The sequence below is a fragment of the Catharus ustulatus genome, chromosome 1, assembly GCF_009819885.2.
Source record: "Catharus ustulatus isolate bCatUst1 chromosome 1, bCatUst1.pri.v2, whole genome shotgun sequence".
NCBI lineage: Eukaryota > Metazoa > Chordata > Aves > Passeriformes > Turdidae > Catharus > Catharus ustulatus.
The window spans coordinates 102,694,206-102,713,741 of record NC_046221.1 but is presented as its reverse complement, the minus strand read 5'-3'; the positions used below and the strand labels follow the sequence as shown (position 1 = coordinate 102,713,741).

The following is a 19,536-nucleotide window of genomic DNA, read 5'->3' as shown; positions in this document are numbered from 1 at the left end:
TTACAAAAGCTGTCATGACTTAGCAAAATCAAACAGCTATTTATCTCCTGAGAAGTGTGGTAACAGTTGAGTAGAAACCCATGAAAAGCTGTAAATGAGTGGCTTCAAGACAGTAAATGTATCAGCACATTTTACAATTTTAATGTCTCATTTAATTCTACTTAGAGATATCAAGCAATGAAAAAGTTTTCCTTAGGTAAAAAGCACACTTATATTCAGGTAAGACTAAATACCCTGAAAAAGTCACCCTGCTCTAAAGTATACTGTCATTATACTACATTTAGCTACATCAATCTTCTATGAGAAAAGATTTCTTTAGAAAATAGGACAAATAAAAAAAATTCTCTTTGAAGTATGGTTTTCAATTATTTCTTATTAAATGCTGACATCAAAAACTTCCAAAAGCAGTGGATTTATACCTTAAGATAATAGATTCTAGTCACATTTCAAATAAGCAGTTTAAATTGACTGCCTTTGTTAAACGTTCCTTCAGTGTTTTCCATGCTAACACAAACAACCAACAAGCTGCACATAATCTGGTTTAGACTGACCATAAAAAATTAGAAGAGCAAAGAAGGTAGAAGAACACAGAAAAATTCAAACAAATTACATTCAGAAAGGCATTTTTAGAGGCATCCTGCAGTAGTTAAAAAAAAACCGAGTTAAAATTATGGAATGAAAAACTTTCAGTGCTAATTAGAAATTTGCTTTGGCAGTCAGGAGAGAGCAGAGCTGGATCAACTGAAAATAAGTACAGTACAGTAATTTCACGAATACAAGCCGCATGGACTATAAGCCGCATCGCCGGGTGTTGGCAAACATTTTGCTTTTTGTCCATACAAAAACTGCACCCAGTTATAAGCCGCTCTGTTGTTCGCAGCAAGGACCCCCATGCAACAAAGTTGACAAATACTAACAGAATCGCAGCATGGCGGGGTTTACTGGCTCGGTTCAGGCCGTGAGAGCTCGGGGCTGCCGACGGGGCCAGGTGGCCCAGCTCGGCACTGCCGCTCGGTGGGGTCGCTCGGGCCGGCCGCCGCTGGGCTCGCTCACCCCGGCCCAGCACTGCGCCGAGGTGGCAGGGGGGCACGGAGCCCGCCTGCATCCACGGTGGTGATGGGAGGCGGGGATGGAGCCCCCCCGCTCCCGCGGGGACAGGAGCTCCCCGCCTCCCCCCGAGCCGCGGGGCCAGCAGGAGGAAGTCACCGCCTCCCCCGGGCCGTGGGGATGGCAGCACGGAGCCCCTTGCCTTCCCCCCGAGCTGCTGGGCCAGCAGGAAAGAGCCCCTGCCTCCCCCCAAGCCATGGGGCCAGCAGGAGAGAGCCCCTGTCTCCCCCACGGGCTGCAGGGCCAGCAAGAGAAAGCTCCCCCACCTCTCCCCACCCCGTGCTGCCAGCACTGAGCCAGGTTCCACCCGCCGTGCAACAGAGTAACCAATGTGTAACAATCCCGTAAATGCCAGGTTTTACAGGCAGGTGCTCGACTTGGCAGTTTGTCCAGACTCGGTTTGCACTTCCGGGGTTGAAAATGTCAGAAAATTATTCACATATTAGCCACATTTCCGGTGTGGGAGCAAAATTTTGGTCAAAATGGTGCGGCTTGTAATCATGAAATTACTGTAATTTCATGACTATAAACCACGCTTGATTATAAGCTGCATGTTACAATACAGAGTGTGATGCAAGGTATCTATTCTATCACCATCTGTTAAGGGTGGGGACAGCAATCCTTATCTCAACAGCAAATATTCTGCTAATGGGCCATCCATTGAAACCAGGTGGGGCAGTGTTCTTTATCTTTTCATAACCCATCCTTCCTCCAGCAAGTCATTTTCTGCTAATGGCCCATTGAGTCCCACTGTGGGACTGATAAAATTACTTCATCCCATTGAAAGTTGCTCCAGCCAGGGGGAAGAGCCCAACATTTCTTACCAAGATAAAAACAGAGGTTTTGGGACACTAAGGGATTCCCTTTCTCCACTGGACTCCAGAGGAAAACCAGATTTCTCCACATCCCCTCTGGACCTCCAGAGGGAAACTTCACCTTGTACAGGAGCACTGCTCCAACTGAATCACATCTGTCACTGCAAGAGGATGCAGCCACCATTTAATGGGACTGCTACCAACACCCTGCCTGACGGGGTGTCAGGTTGTACTCTGACTTTGTCAGGGTTTGGAGTTTGTTTCTTTGTAGTACGGTATTTCTATTTTAATTTCCCTAGAAAAGAACTGTTATTCCTAATTCCCATATTTTTGCCTGAAAGCCCCTTGATTTCAAAATTATAATAATTTGGAGGGAGGAGGTTTGCATTCTCCATTTCAAAGAGAAGCTCCTGCCTTTCTCAGCAGACACCTGTCCTCCAAACTAAAACAGCAACTTTTCGTTCTTTGTCCATATATAAGCCACACCTGATTATAAGCCGCACGTTGGGTTTGGACCAAAATTTTAGTCAAAATGGTGCGGTTTATAATCATGAAATTACTGTAATTTTCCTTTTAATAGTAAAACACTATTTAACCCCAAGAGGCTCTCCCCCAACCCCTTCATTTACACTGAATACAAGTTTATTTCCCAGTAAAACAAAACAAAACCCAAAACCAGATACAGGAGAAGTAGTAAAACTATTTTGCATTACAAGTAAGGTATCACTAAAATTTTACATGGTTGCTCTCAATTTTTTCGGATTCTGCAGTACAGAAAGATTTTTCACTATCTGCCTTTTACATCAACTAGTGGAGAAGGAATTATGCTGAACAGTTTGAGGCAGAATGTAGGATTTCAAGTAAACAACTTATGATGAATTACAAAACTCTACTCATACACTGTCAGCAATAGACAGAGACCGCATTGATTATGGTGTTAGGAAAGATGAAACAGGAAAACCTTATAAATATGGTTAGTGGAAATTAGAATATTCAACACAGAAGAAGATTTATTGTATTGTAATGAGAACCTTGCTCTCTTAGTCTCTTAGAACTCTTAGAACTCTCAGCCCTCTTAGCTCTCCCTCTTACTACCCTTGTACCTCTTTTTCTTATCCCCCACTCTCTTACTGCCCTGCTCTGAGCTGCGGCTGGCAGCTCCCAGCAGGGCCCTTTCACCCATGCCCTTTGCAATAAACCATAAGTTTCAAGACCTGGCTTTAGAGATCTCTTCGTCTGTCCTGACCGTCCTGCCCACCGTTGCCTCCCACAGCTTCCTACATTATGGCAACGGCAAACTTAGGACATATTGATAAATTTAGTCCAAATTTTACTACCCAGGATTGTCTTCACCAGTTTCAAAAGCCATACCATACATTATTGTACAATGGGGGGCTTTGCAAGAATAACTCCTCAATTACAATCGACAGAGTGCTCTGACTTCAGCAATCTTCATACAACACAGTCTGCTGCACTCAGAGTACTTTACACAGGTTGACTTCACTCAAGACTAAAGAGTGGCATAGGAAGTTTTTTAAGTGACACAGCAAAATGAAATATTATAAAGAAGATCAACTAGACAACAGTAACACTAGAGCTATTCTCATGAAGATACTGGCCTACAAACTCTATATTTCCTTTTCCAGTCCTATTTGCCTAAGCAATAAAATGGTGATGCTCTAAACTGGGCTATGGCACAGCATTCCCACTATTCACCAATATCTACTTAATAGCCCTCCTTTTCTTCCAGGCACTAAAGGAAACAGACAAATCACCTTATTCAGTGCAAAAGAAGAAAGTTACTCTGAAATATAAAATTTAATCCTGGTGGTACCTTACTTTTTTAATTGTTTTTATCTTGAACAGTTTTAATTTAGCAGTAACCATGAAGTGCTGTTTGATAATATCTTTCAGCACGAACACTTATTAAGTGACGAGCAATTTCCATTAAATTGCAGTTCTTAATAAGAATCACATTGACTCAAAGCATCTTTTAATTGCACTGGAATTGATCCAGAACTGTGCAACCGGATTCAATTTTTGTCATTTCACCATAGGCATTGAAATTAAAAAAAAAATTCTAAAAAGCAAGTTTTAATAGAGTCCATATTGCCAAGTTACAATAGCTGCCCTTTTGTAACACCCTACTATTATGAATTTAAACAGTTGCTATTTATATTGATAAATTAGAAGTAGTAAGACTGAAACAAGGACCAGATTTGCAAAATCGCTTCCTTTATGATCACATGTAACAAAAAGATGAGATATTCTGTAAAATCCAACTCTGCAAAAAATAGTATAATTGATTTTGGGTGCAGCTGAATAGATAACTTATCCTAGTAAAACAGCTGGAATGCCTTTCAGCACTAACTTGATCTTTTGCAGAAAGGAACAGATTAAAAATTATATTTTTGAATCAGCAAATTTCCTCAAAAACTAATACCTGCTGTTCCTATATAGGTATAATCTCACACAACAAAAGGAGCAAGACAGACATTAAAAACAGATATCAAGGTCACAGAAATTTTAAAAATTGCAAGCTAAGATCCAAATATCCTGACGTACAAGGAACCAGACTTGCTGAGAGTAAAATAAGATGACTGACTCAAGAGCAGAACTGAAAAAATCTCCAGCTGATCTTAGCAGTTTGACAAATATCTGATGAGGGAAGGCAAAGGGAGACAGACACCTCTCACTTGTTATCAAGGGAGAGAAGGCATTGAGCAAAAACTAAAATACAGGAAATTTTATTTAAACCTAAGGAAAAACAACTTTCTATCTGAAGGTAGTGAAAAACTAGAATACAGTAGTTTCACGAATACAAGCCGCACGGATTATAAGCCGCACCCCCGGTGCCTCGACAATGTTGCTGTCTTTGTCAATAGATAAGCCGCACCCCGAATATTAGCCGCACTTTCGTTCGTCGCGAGAATCCGTGCGCAGCTTTCACAAATTGGCCAATTAGTAAGAGGATCGCGGCATAGCGGGCTTTACTGGTTCGGGGCGGGGCCAGGCAGGCTCGGCCCGCTCATGGTTGCCGACAGGGCCGGGTGGCCCAGCTCAGCGCCACGGCTCGGCGGGGCTGGCCGGGTGGTGCTGCCGCCGCCGCCGGGCTCGCTGGCCCCCCTCTCCCGTCAGCACCGCCCCGCTGCCGCGTTCGCTCGCCCGGCTGGCAGGGCTGCCGCCGCCGGGCTCGCCGTCCGCCCCGCTGCCGCTTTCGCTCGCCCCGCGCCGCGCCTCGCGAGCGCCGCGCCCGCCCCGCGGCGCTTTCGCGGCTCGCGGCGGCGCTTTCGCGGCTCGCGGCTCGCGGCCCGCGGCTCGCGGCCCGCGGCTCGCGGCGGTGCTTTCGCGAGCGCCGCTTTCGCTCGCCCCGCCGGCAGGGCTGCTGCCGCCGCCGCCACCAGGCTCGCCGGCCGCCCCCTCCCGTCTGCACCGCCGCCGCGTTTCCTCGCCCTGGCCGGCACTGCAGGCCCCCGCACCGCCGGGCTCCCCCACGCTGCTGGCCCCGATTATGCTGGGCTTCCCCCGCTGCCAGGCAGCCCCACCCGCCGGCCTTCCTGCTTCTGCCATGCTCCCCTGCACTGCTAGCCCCAGTTCTCCCGGGCTCCCCCGCCCTGCTGGCTCAGGCTCTGCCGCCCGCCCCCGACACTGCTGGCCCCGCCTCTGCCAGGCTTTCCCACCTCTGCCGGGGCCAGCCGGGCTCCAGCTTGGCTTGGGGCTGCCGCGGGCTCTCACTTCCGTGTTGGCAGCTTTTAGAATTTTGTTAATAGATTAGCCGCCCCGGAATATTAGCCGCACTTCCGGGTTTCCACCAAAATTTTGGTCAAATTGGTGCGGCTTGTATTCGTGAAATTACTGTAAGTTGCCCAGAGAGACTGTGGAGTCTCCATTCTTGGAGAAATTCAAAATACAACGGGAAATAGCCCTGAGCAACCTGGTCTAGTTCACCTTGATTTGAGCAAGTGGTGGTCTTCAAGAAGCATTTAAATTGACCTAAGTGACAAACTGTTTCATCTTTCTTTCAAAGTACTTTTTAAACTTCACATTTGCAGAATTTCCTCTTCTTCATGCCCCTCAAATCGTGTTTTACCTGCATTCCAAGTATGGGTAAAATAAACTATCAATTTTTATCCTAAAACATTAATGATATACCACATAAGTAAGCAAGTTTCCTAGAAACCCAAAGATAGTACATTCATGAAATGCAACATTTATGCAATCTAAATTTGGTTGTTTTACTGAGCTTGCTGGAAGTTTGAGAGAAGTCTATCTATTCATTTATTTCTCTTTCCAAAACATAACCTTAGAAATGTAATTTTTTAAGTTGATATTTTATAGGTATAAATGACAGAAATTTTCACATCAAATGACATCTCTCTGCAACACTATGACTTTTGTCATCAAATGTAATAGTCACTCACTTGCCAAATACAATCTTTCGTGTCTTCTGCAGGGATTGGAATCACAAGTAGATTTTGTAGAATAAAAGCAGCCTGAAAGAAATTAAAGCATCAATATTGCCATCTAGTGATCACAATTCAAAAAAACCCATCAGATTGAATTGTACAGTCTATATGTTACTCCCCTGCTTTAGATATATGCTGAAATACACAGAATTCTCATGTTCATGCTGGGAAAAAAATAATTAAAAGGATATAACTTTAAAGCCCTCAAACTTCACTTATACGAGCATGGAACAAGAGCAGGCTGGTATAAAAAAAGACATGAAAAAGATGGGATAGAAAACACAAGGGAAAAAATGTACAGTAATTTCACAACTATAAGGCGCACCCTTTTGACTAAAATTTTGATCGAAACCTGAAGTGCACCTTATAATCCGGTGCGCCTTATATATGGACAAAGTTTGGAAATTTGCCAACCCAGAAGTGCAAGCCCTGGCAGCCCCGCGGAAGCCACGAGAGCTGGCAGTCTGGGACAGCCCGGGGCAGCCTGCAAGAGCTGCGCCAGCCGGCGCCGAGTGGGAGTGCCGGGGCCCACGGCACAGTGAGGGTGCCTGGGGCTGCGTTTAAAGGCTATGCCAATCTGTGAAAAATGTTTGCAAATTGAGCACCTGCCAGTAAACCCCGCGATCGTGCGATTCTGTTACTAATTGGTTACTTTGTTGTGCGCAGATCCTCGCTGTAAAAAACAAGTGCACCTTATACTCCAGTGCGCCTTCTACATGGATAAAGTTCGGAAAGTTGCTGACACCCGGAAGTGCGCCTTATAATCCAGTGCGCCTTATAGTCGTGAAATTACTGTATTTGTTTACAAAATACTTTCATCACTGTTCCAGTACAGTCAATCCTACAAATAAGCATTACAAGTACAGGAAGTACTAGGGGAAAAAAATTCCTGAACAGAAAAACCTAGATAATTGTTTATGACCACTCACTTTATTGTCCTTATGTTTTGGCATTTTTAATTATTACAAAATAATTGGGATAACGTGTTGAACACATTAGGACAGAGACATCTTTCAAATATTTTCCTTTATACATACATGGCATGTTTATTTTTCTGATTTATATTACATACACTTCACATGTCTGTACATGGATTGAAATTCCTTTTATTTATATTCTGTCAATGATGTTAATCTGAAGAGACTATAATTGAGAGAATATTTTGGAGTTTAATAATGTGTCCTTTGTTATTTAAGACATTTTGAGATATAATTTCAAATATTACTTTGAAAATAAAATTAGTTAAGCAGTACATCAGGGATAAAAACAAGTCACTGAGTGTCAGAGTTTTTATTTCTTAATGATTGGAACAGAAGGAAAAACCTTACAGCTAGAGCCGTAAAAAATTGCCAATAAAGTGTACAGAGCTTAAGTTCATTGATATATAATTCTATGTGTTGTTATACCATAGTACAGACTTTCAGTTCTCACCAGTAAACCTTAGTGCCTAGATTAGATTACTTCACATCTGCAAAGAACAGATATTTACTGCAGATCAGGTGATGAGTTTATACAGAAGCATTCACAAATGTTACAAAGCAGTAGTTAAAATCAGGCTAATTAGTTAAGCTTTAGCAACATATTTATCTAGCTGAGTAAAGCCTCAGGAGTCTTTATGAGTTAACATGTATTGTTTGTATCATCTCTGTTTTGAAATAAGTAATCTGCATTTGTTCCTTATGCAATTCCTAAATAAGCAGCTAAATATTTTTATTAATCAGGTAGTGTTTAACTTGCAAAGCAGCAGCTGTTGTGCAGCAACAGGTAATAGATATATGCTATAAAAAAAACAAATTCCTCTTCTCCATAATGAAAAAGAACTTGACATGCTACAAGAGCAGAAGGACATCAGAAACATACCTCCCTGCGTACCATGCTACATTCAGATTGATTCAGAAGGATGTTTATCACTGTTCCCCACAGGCCTCCTGAAATATTCTGGCAGCTTTCTGCTAAAGCAATACATCCTCTTTCAAGAGATGTAAGAGCTGATCCTATTCCAAGTGCTGTAAATCTGACCTAGAACATATAAGCACAAGAGAAAGTGGTATTTCTTACAGTAATTAGCAATACATTTATTATTATACGATGTTGTATCAACTGAATCTTGAGCTTAAGGGAGTAATTTTAAAAGTAACAACTTCGTTTCCTATATTTCTCTTGCTCTCTACTTATAATCACAACTAAGTGAAAAACCAAAATTATTCTTAAGCAACATAGTCTTTAATATTCTTCATATTTTACCACTTAAAAATAGGTCCATTTAGCAAACACATAATTTAACAGATTCACATTAAATACATTTGCTCTAAAGTTTTAGTTCAGGTAAATGTTTCTGCTTTGTAGCTAAATTACAGTAATGACAAGGAAAACTGCCTATGAATCATGATACTTAGTGACTAATGAAAGTGTGGAAGACAGAAGATACAAGGAAGGATTTCTTAGATGATTTTTATGTGGAAACACTCTCCCCTACTGTATTATTACTGCTATTTAGGATATAGTCAGTAACATTTTAAAAAATTCAAAACAGCAGTTCTACTATTAAATACATTAATGAATCAAAAATTTTCAAGTGCTTAAGGATGAAAATAAGATATGACATTAATATCACAGTAACGAACCTCAGGATCTCTATCTACCCATAAAGGAACCAGCCATGCCAGACCTAGATGAGACGGAACTTGATCTTCACTATTATCATATGGCAAAGACCAAAGAGATATCCAGTCCTGATTAGAAATAGAAAACAAATTAAGAAATTATTTTATAAGTCTTTCAATCCATGCCAGTACTAAGAGTGTGAGCTACCAAATATTACTAAACAGTTTGGCATAACACTAATTGTGCAGAGGAAGGATAATTCTGTACTTCTCTTCCCATAAGGTTTTGACACTAAATCATGATTGTAAACAACAGTCAGATTTTAAAATTTGAGACTAAAAATTATGAGTCCAGTCTAAACAGTAACACTGTCATAACCACATTTTATGACTTAGAAACAAAAGAAAATAAAACTTATCATTATGCTACTATACCTATTACTCTATAACCATGATACTAAAAAAAAAACCAAGGCCTCACCTTCATCTACTCATTTATGATCTAAGTCTCTGCAGGTTGCTGTCTCCCTGCAGTGTACTTAAAACTCTGTCCCCTCCCAATTTTAATAAACACTTCTAGTACCTAATATCTTGAAAAAGGAATAGAGAACTGAAAAAAGAGACACCTGGAATTTGGAGAAGCAGGTATACTGCAATTTCTAGTTACATGTGTGCTTGATCATGTTGAAAGGGAGTTTTTCATGGCTATCAAAGATATTAGTAAGACAGGGTTTTAATTCTCTGAAATAATACTTAATTGTTGAATTTGCTCCAACTGCATCAGGATAAAGGCTCTTTTTACTAAACTGTCATAAATCTAGTTCTCAAAGATGTACATGAACACAAGGCACAACATGAATTTTCCTAGTATGTAATGATAGCTTTTATCTGGCAACCCTTTTTCCATGTATGTACATATTCTTTCACATATATATACACACACAACTGTGAAAGCCCTAAGCACGTGCACATGAACGGTTAAACATAGGTTAGAAAGCCTGTTGTCTGTGAGGCTGAAGAAATAAAAATGCTATAAATTCTTAAATTTATTCATCCTATAGAAAATCCCAATACTTCATTTATTTATAAAAAGGCAATCATGCTTATTCTTAAAGAAGACCTTTCAAAATCCACAGAATTATTTACAAAACAATTTCATTATGGTTAGAACAGATTCTTCAGGTTTGTGCATACTATACTCTATCCTGTACATTTATCTAAGATTATAAACCAAATGAGATCAAAGTTGGGTTTTTTTTTTTGCTTTTTGTGTTTCCAGTTGGAGGGGAAGGAAGTCAGCAGTGGTGTGGTTTAAGCAGGAATATTCAGTTGGAGAGAACCATTCCTAAACTACAACAGAAAGTTATCATTGAAATTAGCAGTTAAAATCTCTGTGTGTATAGCCCTTCCCAGTGATAAGGACAACTGTAATGGACTCACCATATCCTTGGTTTGAGCCATCATTTCGTGAGACAGGTGAAGCAAGCAAAGGACTGTGCTTTTTGTTACACCTTTTCCCATGAAGGACAGGGCATTTCCCCCCCATTCAACATAAAACGATGAGATAACCTAAGAGTGGGGGTACAAGTTCATAACAGCTTTACTGTAAACAGTACACAGAGCACAAACCATCTTACACACTAAATCATAATTTAAACTTATGAAAAGATGATAGATTTCCAGCTGAACTGTAAAAATTTCTGTATTTCTGAGTCATTTGATCATGTGATGGTTTCCTATACATTTAAACTTCAGAACATCTCTGGTTTTTATTTTTTTATTCAAATGAAGGATACAGTCAAGCTTAATAATAAGCTCTAAGTTGAATAGAAACTTGAAAGTTTCTTTTCACGGATCTAAAAGTTCATTTATTGTACCCAGGGTTTCTTTTGCTATGCCTAAAATTAAAAATAAAATTTATTTTCAAAATTCAGTGTTCAAGAGAAAGCGTCATTTATATATTTTATTGTGATTTGAAAAAAATAATCAGTCTTCTACATCAAATACTAATAAACAGAAATAAAGGTCACTGGATCATAACATAAAATATGACCAAATATGTAACCATGTATATTAAAAGACATGCTGCTTTCAACAAAATATGCCCCAAAATACTTTTAAAAAGATAATAATCTTAGAAGATACACTTCTTGATTTACTTTTCTCCATAAAACATGGCGATTTAAACCTCTGCATTTTTGCTGTTGCTTTTTCTTTCAGTGTCCCAGCCTGAGGAAGTGTTTTTTTATACTTTCTCCTTTCCTCTCCAAAAGAAACCTGCATTTACTTTTGTATTTAGGCCAAGCAAATCTGCCTAATTCTTCTGAAGAAGAGCTTATGCATCAAAAGTTGATTTCATGCCATGCTATTTATTTTTTCCAGTAATAATCTTTCTTTTGCATGACGACATTTATAACCTTGGCGCCATTTTTAGCCCTAGACTTCAAGTGACAGAGCTCATCTAATCAAACAGGTCTAAAATCTTTATTTCTTTCTACTCAAGAAATCTTGGCAAGTTAAGACCCCTAAAACACTATCTTTTTTTCACCAGATGTATTGGTATTTGAAACGAAAAACTTCTAAAAATGTACTACTGAATATGTGTTAAACAAACAGACATTCAGAACTATGCTTTTCCTTTTAAATTTTAAGAAGATTGGAGTTTTCAAAAGATACAATCTTAGGAGCAAAAGTTATCTGTCTACTACGTCCACGGACTTAGCAAACATATAAGAACACTGAAAATAAGAATAAAATTTTATCTTTCCAGCAACTGCAGCATCTTGAATTACCTCTTTTCTGCTTTCTCTGTGTTAACAACCTACCCAACAAGCTAATCTTCTTCCAGACCACCTTTCATATGTGGATTTTGCCTGGGGGAAGTTATCTAGGATTTTTCCTCTTGGAGTTTCAGTTATTAAAAACATCACATATATTTTTTATCTTGCTTAAAACTACAGTCACTTTGTATTGCCTCTTACACCAGTGATGAAAGCACATGCAATACAACCAATCTTCACAAATACAGATAGACATCACTCAACCTAGTCTCCGTATCATTCCTATTTACTTAGCAGGAAAAAGTATCTTCCCCACACCTATTGCTAGTGATGACATTCACTAAAAGTACATCGTAAAAGGCATAGTATCACTAGTTAAACAGTGTTTTACCAGCATTCAAACCAAAAGCTAAGCAAGAACATAAGCAGCTTACCTCAAGAAGACCTGTTAAGTATTTCTTACAAATTGTGACAGGTTCAACTGTAGCAGAATAGGCGCTCCAACCTGGAAGTGCAGTAACATGAACCATTCCTTGTAATGTTCTCTCCAGTGAAGGAAGTCCATAAAAATGAGGTGCATCTGTCAGCCTTAAGCACTGAAGCAGCTTCAGCGCCAGCTCTGTTCTGAACAAGCCAGCAAGTTCCAAGCCCTCTCTGGTTTAATTGTAAAAGGAGATGAACCATCAATATGAAGCTGTTACAAAGAATCATTCTGAAAAAGGCCAATGCCTCATTCTTCTTACTGTTAGCCTGCGATGCTCAGCATCTCAATTACTTGATATTGCATTATGCAAAGAGTAACATGAAATTCAATGTGACATGTCTAGCTTCACTAGGTTCTGGAAACATAATATTGCATCTGATTACAACAAAATTGCTTAACTAAAAATGATAAATGAGATATAGCTCATTACTAAGGAGTATGCTAAATAAATAGTAAGAGATTGAGGACAACAGATGACACAGTAAGCGCTGCAAAGCTCAGTAGTTCCAGAATCACACAGGATCCAAAATATTCTAAGTTGGAAGGGACCAACAAGGATTATCAAGTCCAACTCTTAAATGCATGGCCCATTACACTTATGTTTGTTCTGGTTCAAGAGACAAGTTAAAAAATATTTCCTGCCAAACCCAATAAATCTAGAATTAAGTAAATAAAAATACAGGAGTGTGAGATACATAACTAGCAGGGATTTCTATAATATACCCCTTTTCCCACTGTCAAATTTTTTAGAAAATAATCAAATTGCAATAATGAAAAAGGTAACATTCTGAAAATATTTTCAAAAACATTTGTATTGTGACACTAAATAATTAAATATTATCTTAAACTGCAATTTTAGTAGCTCTTAGAATACATTTGGATAGAGAGATTTAGTGTGGGAAATGTTTTATGAGAAACTTGAAGAAAAAATAGTGTAAATTAATTTCTGTGTTTGCTCAATTGACAGAAAAAGGTTGGAGCTTCATGCTAAAAGTAGCAGTTGCAAATACCCCAATAAGGAGCTGAATGAAAATAGATACTTATTGCAACTTCAAATATTTCAATGTTTTACTTTGCTATAAATACATGTTACAAAATCAATGAAGTTACCAATTGCTCATGCAAGTTTGCAGCAGTGAAAGAGAAACAGTCCATATTCTCCCCACAATCAATTTAATTATCCATTTACTAAGTGACCACTAGCACATTCTCTTTCAAGTGTCCTGGTGAGTTTCCTAACTTTACTGTGTAAAGGAATATCTAATGTTGATTTTCATTTCAAGAGTGTATATTCGATTTTCATGGTTCAGAGCAATTGAGTCATGATGCAATAATATTCAAACTGTGACCAAAATTCAGCAGCAGTAGGTGTTATGATGCTCAATAAGAATGACAGAGGCAGGTCCATTTGCACTGTACCTGTCAGTCACTGATACCGAACACACCAACAACATGTTAAAAAGACGAATGAGCTCTTTATCCAGTCGTTGCCTGACAGCAGCCTGTGTTTCATCCACTTCATCCTGCACTTGGGATTCTGGTCGCACCAGGAGGCCCATAAGGGATTTTGGCTGCTAAAAGAAAAGAAAAAAAATACAGTCACATTGTTTAAACTCTACTTTAATACCTTCACATTAAAGCCATTTTTCTGTTGGAAACTTGCAAATCACACACATTATAAATCAGAAACTCCATGATTACTTAACTAAGAAGTAACTGCAAAAAGCACAGTGAAAAAATCCTATAATTACCAGTAACTTGAATCTTGAATCTACTAAATGCCAAAAAAGAATCTAGTGTTAAGGCCTTCAAAATACTCTGGCAGTAAGAAAACAGTGTATTTTGAAGCATGAAAGAAAACATGAAATAATACAGCAATAACATGCAATAGAAAATAGATCACAAAACACCAAAAAACACATAGTAACAAAATTAGTTCGGGTTGCATTTCGGACATGTCAGCTGCTTGAATGACTTACAATCAAATTACTTTAAGGTTATATATTGATTTATTTTATATTAATATTATTGAATGTGCCATATCAAAAATTACAGGCTTCGCAGGCAGTGATATAAATTGAAGTACCTGTAGTCTATAAGTAATTGAAATTAAGTCTACTAGCATTTCTCCCTAAATGCTTAACCTGTATTTGCAAATGGGAAAATGTTAGTGCATGAAGGTATTTAACACAGGACACCTTTTGTAAGACAATGGATGCTCTTGCATGTTACATAGGTTATCCATTTATAGATAAGCACACCCTCATGTAGCTCTGCAGACATGTACATGTATTTGCAAGTTCAGTCAATCAAATCATCTAAGTATATACAACAACCCCATTCTTACATTTTTAAGCAATGATTTCAAGATCCACTTTAGATGGTCTAAATCCAGATCTGATTTCTGCTCTCTAAGCAATTTGTTTAAAAATCTTAGGACATCTACCAAAAGCTTTTCATCTTCCACAGAAGCTGGAAGAACTTGTAGAAACCTGCAATATAAATAAAAGCTTTCATACTTATGGTACTTTAAAACAGCATTTAAAATCCTAGGCTAATAGGACTGGAGTCACCTGCAATTACTAAATTATATGGAGTAAATATGCATATTACACATATAGAAAACATGGCATTGTATTAGCCTATGATGCATACAATACGCTGTTAACATTGCTATTATGCAAAATATTAATGCATATTTTAAAAATGTATTTGCATATGGTCAACATGGAACTCTGTTTAGTAAACTGTAGAGAAATATGAGCAGGGTCACATATAGGAAATAAAAAGTTACTTATCTATTAAATACTACCATTTGATAATAATAGCAAAGTTTACCTATGTATTTCAAATAGCCTTTATTTCAAATACAGAATTTTAAATATTTGATGGTGTTGTGCATGTGAATTGCAAAGTCACAATCTTTGAGATTGGAAGGAACTTGCAGGGGTCACCTGGTCATGCCACCCTGCTTATGCAGCTGCTTGCTCAGGACTGTGTCCAGGAATTGAGTTGCTACAACCTCTGTGTGCAACCTGTGTCTGTGTTTGGTCACCTTCACAGTAAAAAAGTGTTTCCTGATGTTCACAGGTGTCGGTGGCATCTCAGGAGCTCAAGACGACCACCTGGGTATGTTAAAAGTCTCTGTAGTCCAGCCCAAGCACCAGAGAAAGAGTCAGGAGTCATCTTCTGAGGTTCAAAAGGAGCCACGGGAAGAAATTGGGTCCAAATGCGCCATCCATCCACAGGAGTCGACATGACCTCCGAAACCTTTAGAAGGATGTCCTTTGGAATTGGTCAATCTTTCACTGGCAAGCCCACCAAACATGTTGAGAATGGTTTTTTCGGCCTTGAATGTGTCAAACAGATGGTGTCCAAACTTGCTGCACTGGCTAAGCTTTCCCAAATGTTCTCCTTTGGTTGAACCACAGGCAAATCTGCCCCATTGCCTAAGACAATTGATAAAAGAATGGAATACAAAACCATCTGAGTGAAGCCCAGACTGAACCTTGGGTTCATGATTTCCTCCATGTGAGAACCTTTTGCAATGCAATTAGACCCAAGTCCCGAAAGAAACCCCCAGACCTTGAACTCCTTAAGTGTTGATCAAGGAAGAGTTCACAATCCTCTTGTGTTTCAGTTTGTGGCCATTGCTTTGCTCACCGGACACCACTGGAAGGAGCCTGGTTCCACCTTCTCTTCTGGTACTTGTACACACTGATAAGATCCTCACTCTGAGTCTTCTTCCCTCCACATTTATCAGACCCAGCTCTCTCACCCTTTACTCAAAGGAAAGATATTCCAGTCTTTTATTACCTTTGTGGTGCTTCATTGGATTCTCTCCAGTATTTGTGCTCCATATGATTCTCTCTTATACTGGCAAGTCCAAAACTGGACCCAGAGCTCCAGACCAGTGCTGAATAGAACAGAAGGATCACCTGCCTCAACTTGATGCCAACACTCCTACTAAGGCAGACCCAGGATAATATTTGCCTTCTTTACTGCAAGGAAAAACTGTTGGTTCATTTTCACCTTGGTGTCCCACCAGGACCACCAGGTCCTTTTCTGCAAAGTTGCTTTCCAGCTTGGTTCACCCCAGAGGCATGGGCTTGCTCCTGCCCAGGTGCAGGACTCTGCACTTCCCCTTGTTGAACTGCCCAAGGTTCCTGTCAGCCCAGATATAGATATATAGACATATAATATGTAGATATATAGACATATATACGTATATATATTTACACAAAAATGTATTTTATAAATGTGATATATATGTATATATATCAGAATCAGAGATGCATTGACAATCAATTCCTTAATGTTACCATTTTAATATAACAATCATTAATGGATTCTTCTAGTCAATATGCTTACCTGTTCATTGCTTTCTGCCAAACAAAGCTTTTCAAAGTGGTTCCACAAGGCCCAGAACTAAATTTTAATGCAAGTCTGTCATTCAGGACATAGAAGCTAAGCCTAGTGAGAGCAGCTCTAACATCCCTGTGGGATGCTGCCTGAATGATCAAAGTAAGACAATCCTGCAGTCCATAGTTTGTGCGAGTTATTTTTAATATAAAAATGTCTTCTGAGGAAAGTTTTAGGGAGTCTAAAAATCTGAAAAAGCATAGAGAAAATTTATTAACAGTCAGTATCTTTACAAACTGTTTCAGAGAGTGCTGACTTCTTCCCCTTCCTGTTTAATTGAGAAGATAAAACAGAAATCGCCTTAAAACATTAGTTTTGTTAGTCAATTCTTTCTTCACTAACCCTTCAAAAAAACCCAAGCCAAACAAAAAACTAAAACAAAACCAAAAAACACCACCACCACCTGTAAATCATGAAGTGTTTTGAGTTCTTTGGAAAAACAATACCTAAATACTAAGTCTCAGTATTACCATTAAAAATATTTATCTGAAATTTAAACCTTCAAGAAAACAAAGAAAACGTCATGCAACTTTATAGCTGGGGTCTATATAGTAGGAAAAGAGTTGGTTCCCTAAGAAACCACAACAACTGTAAAGAAAAAAAAAACAAAAAAAAACAGCCACTGAGCCCATTTTAAATTGTTTGGAATTAGTCTGACCATCAATAGAAGTTAGATCAAGCTCTAGAATTCATGTATAAATGCAATTTAGGGAAAACATTAGCTGTGACAACATACCTTCATCCTCTTGGGATGTGATACTTTACATTTAAATGACAGCATTCTCAAACAAGTAACAGCTTGAACTGCTGTTTGAAGTTAAAAACCTATTTAAACTTCATGAAACAATAATTTAATGGAGATATATTGGGACTTAAAATGAAAGATAAAATAGCTCACATTTCTGCTTCCTTCTCATAATTTATCAGCTGCAGTAGGTTTTCAATCCCATGGTACCATGATAGATTCCAAGCAGTTCTAAGCATATCTGACACAGGTTTCATAGCCAAGCACTCAGAAGACAATGGCACTACAACAGTGTAAGGGCTAACTACATGATGAGCAGTGATCCTGACTGGGAGATGATACCTAAAAATATACAAATAACAATAGCAATTTTTGAAAGTGGTTGGTGAGAGTTTTTTTGTTTGCTCATTTTTAAATCAAATGCTCTATTACAATCAGCTTGTAAGTCTGCAAATTAAGTTTTCAAAACTCCTTCACAGAGAACAAAGACATGGGGACAAAAATTCCCTACTTAAAAATGCTGATTTCATCATCATAAAAATGCTTTAAGGTTTCCCTTCATGCTGCCACTTCCATACTTCAGGAAGGACAGCAAATGAAAATCAGCAGTTAACTGTAAAATAATCAAAACCAATGAACCAACCAACCAGCCAGCACCCACACATACCTTCTAACAACAGCAACAGGTAAACTGAAGACAGGTACCTCAGTATTACTACTGGTTATGCTATCAGCCCTGCAAGTGATAATAAGTCATAGTTACTATGCTTTATTTTAAGATTTGATTTTCTCCTAATGCTACACACGTTATTTCCTTATTATTTGGCTATAGATGTATTTCTCCCTTTAGCTAGATCTTCACTAACCCACTGATAATTTGTATTAATAAACAACGTGTCTTCATGATTATGCAACATTAAGATATTTCTTAAATCACACACACAGAATACTTATTGCAGATATACTGTACATTAAAAACCTCACACACTGGTTTCCTTTTTTTGTATGAGGAAAACCACACGTAAGTACTTTCAGTATATTTCATGTGTGAGAATTCTAAAAGCATATTTTTTCATGCTTATGCAAATAATAAAGTATCATAAGCTGAGGTCTTTTGCTTTAAAGACAACTGCTACACTTAAAAGCCAAAGTAAATAGAAGAATTCTAATTAAGTTAAAAAAACATGTCTATAGTCAGCTATTTGATTTGTGTAGTTTCTATTCATGGAAAAGATGGATTACAGACAATCAAGGTTTTTTGAAAAATAAACTTCAAATTAACAGTAAGGTATTCATAGTGCAAAAATATGCCATGTAGGCCTCCAGATAATGTAACCCAGTTATTGAAACAATCAGGACAACAAATTTTGGATCTACAAAAGTTTGGGGCATACCTTGTCTGGAGAGATGTAAAAATTTATTTCTATTCAAAGCTTAAAATTTGTCTAGAGAATATGCTATTAAATAAGTGGATTTTCATACCATTTTTCTGCTCTTGCTACTTCATCAAACAACAGAAGACAAAGCAATACTGTAGTTTCAATTAAAACAGCACGGTCACTATGGAGTATCACAGAAACTGAATAAAATAAAGATATTTAGAAATGCGTTAGGAAAAAAAATTATACCTGATAATACATAAAAAGACAGTAGTTAAAAGCAACTGCTTTCCACAGTTTCCTGCCAACATCTTCAACACATGCAGCAACATCAGGAAACTAGTACACAGTGATTTATCTTGTAAGTATCAGAATATGGTATCATGAAGTGATCCGAAGTTCTTAAGAAGATATTTGGTTAAACATCTAACCATCTTTTGACAGGGGCATTACAGTGGAAATACAATTCTCACCTCTGAATAGCAAAAGCAGTAAAGAAGGCTGCTGTGCTAGGGACTGGCGAACAGTTGGGTCAGCACACACAATTTTGCGCAGGAGAGTCAGACAAGGTACCGCTATGGATTCCATAAGCTGCAAGAACAGAGAAAAAGATTAAATAAAAGCAACTAGCAGTATAATTTGTCATGATGAACTTAATCAGACTGTCAAACAATTAAGCAATATAGTCCACAATTTGTAAAAGAAAATCCTAGAACTTCCTTATACAAGCACATT

At 38.5% G+C, this 19,536-nt stretch overlaps 1 protein-coding gene across 1 annotated transcript in view; it reads right to left on the bottom strand.

Annotated features, from left to right (window-relative positions):
* Positions 1–19,536, bottom strand: part of RTTN (rotatin) — an 83,857-nt gene that overhangs the window by 34,222 nt on the left and 30,099 nt on the right. The window contains exons 21-32 of the mRNA XM_033067139.1: positions 19,275–19,392; positions 18,905–19,001; positions 18,090–18,158; positions 17,576–17,764; positions 16,627–16,866; positions 14,603–14,747; positions 13,675–13,829; positions 12,206–12,425; positions 10,432–10,560; positions 9,013–9,120; positions 8,249–8,407; positions 6,344–6,415 (exon numbers count right to left, since the gene is read on the bottom strand). Of these exons, the coding sequence (XP_032923030.1) occupies positions 6,344–6,415; positions 8,249–8,407; positions 9,013–9,120; positions 10,432–10,560; positions 12,206–12,425; positions 13,675–13,829; positions 14,603–14,747; positions 16,627–16,866; positions 17,576–17,764; positions 18,090–18,158; positions 18,905–19,001; positions 19,275–19,392 (1,701 nt within the window). The remainder of the gene's footprint in view (positions 1–6,343; positions 6,416–8,248; positions 8,408–9,012; positions 9,121–10,431; positions 10,561–12,205; positions 12,426–13,674; positions 13,830–14,602; positions 14,748–16,626; positions 16,867–17,575; positions 17,765–18,089; positions 18,159–18,904; positions 19,002–19,274; positions 19,393–19,536) is intronic.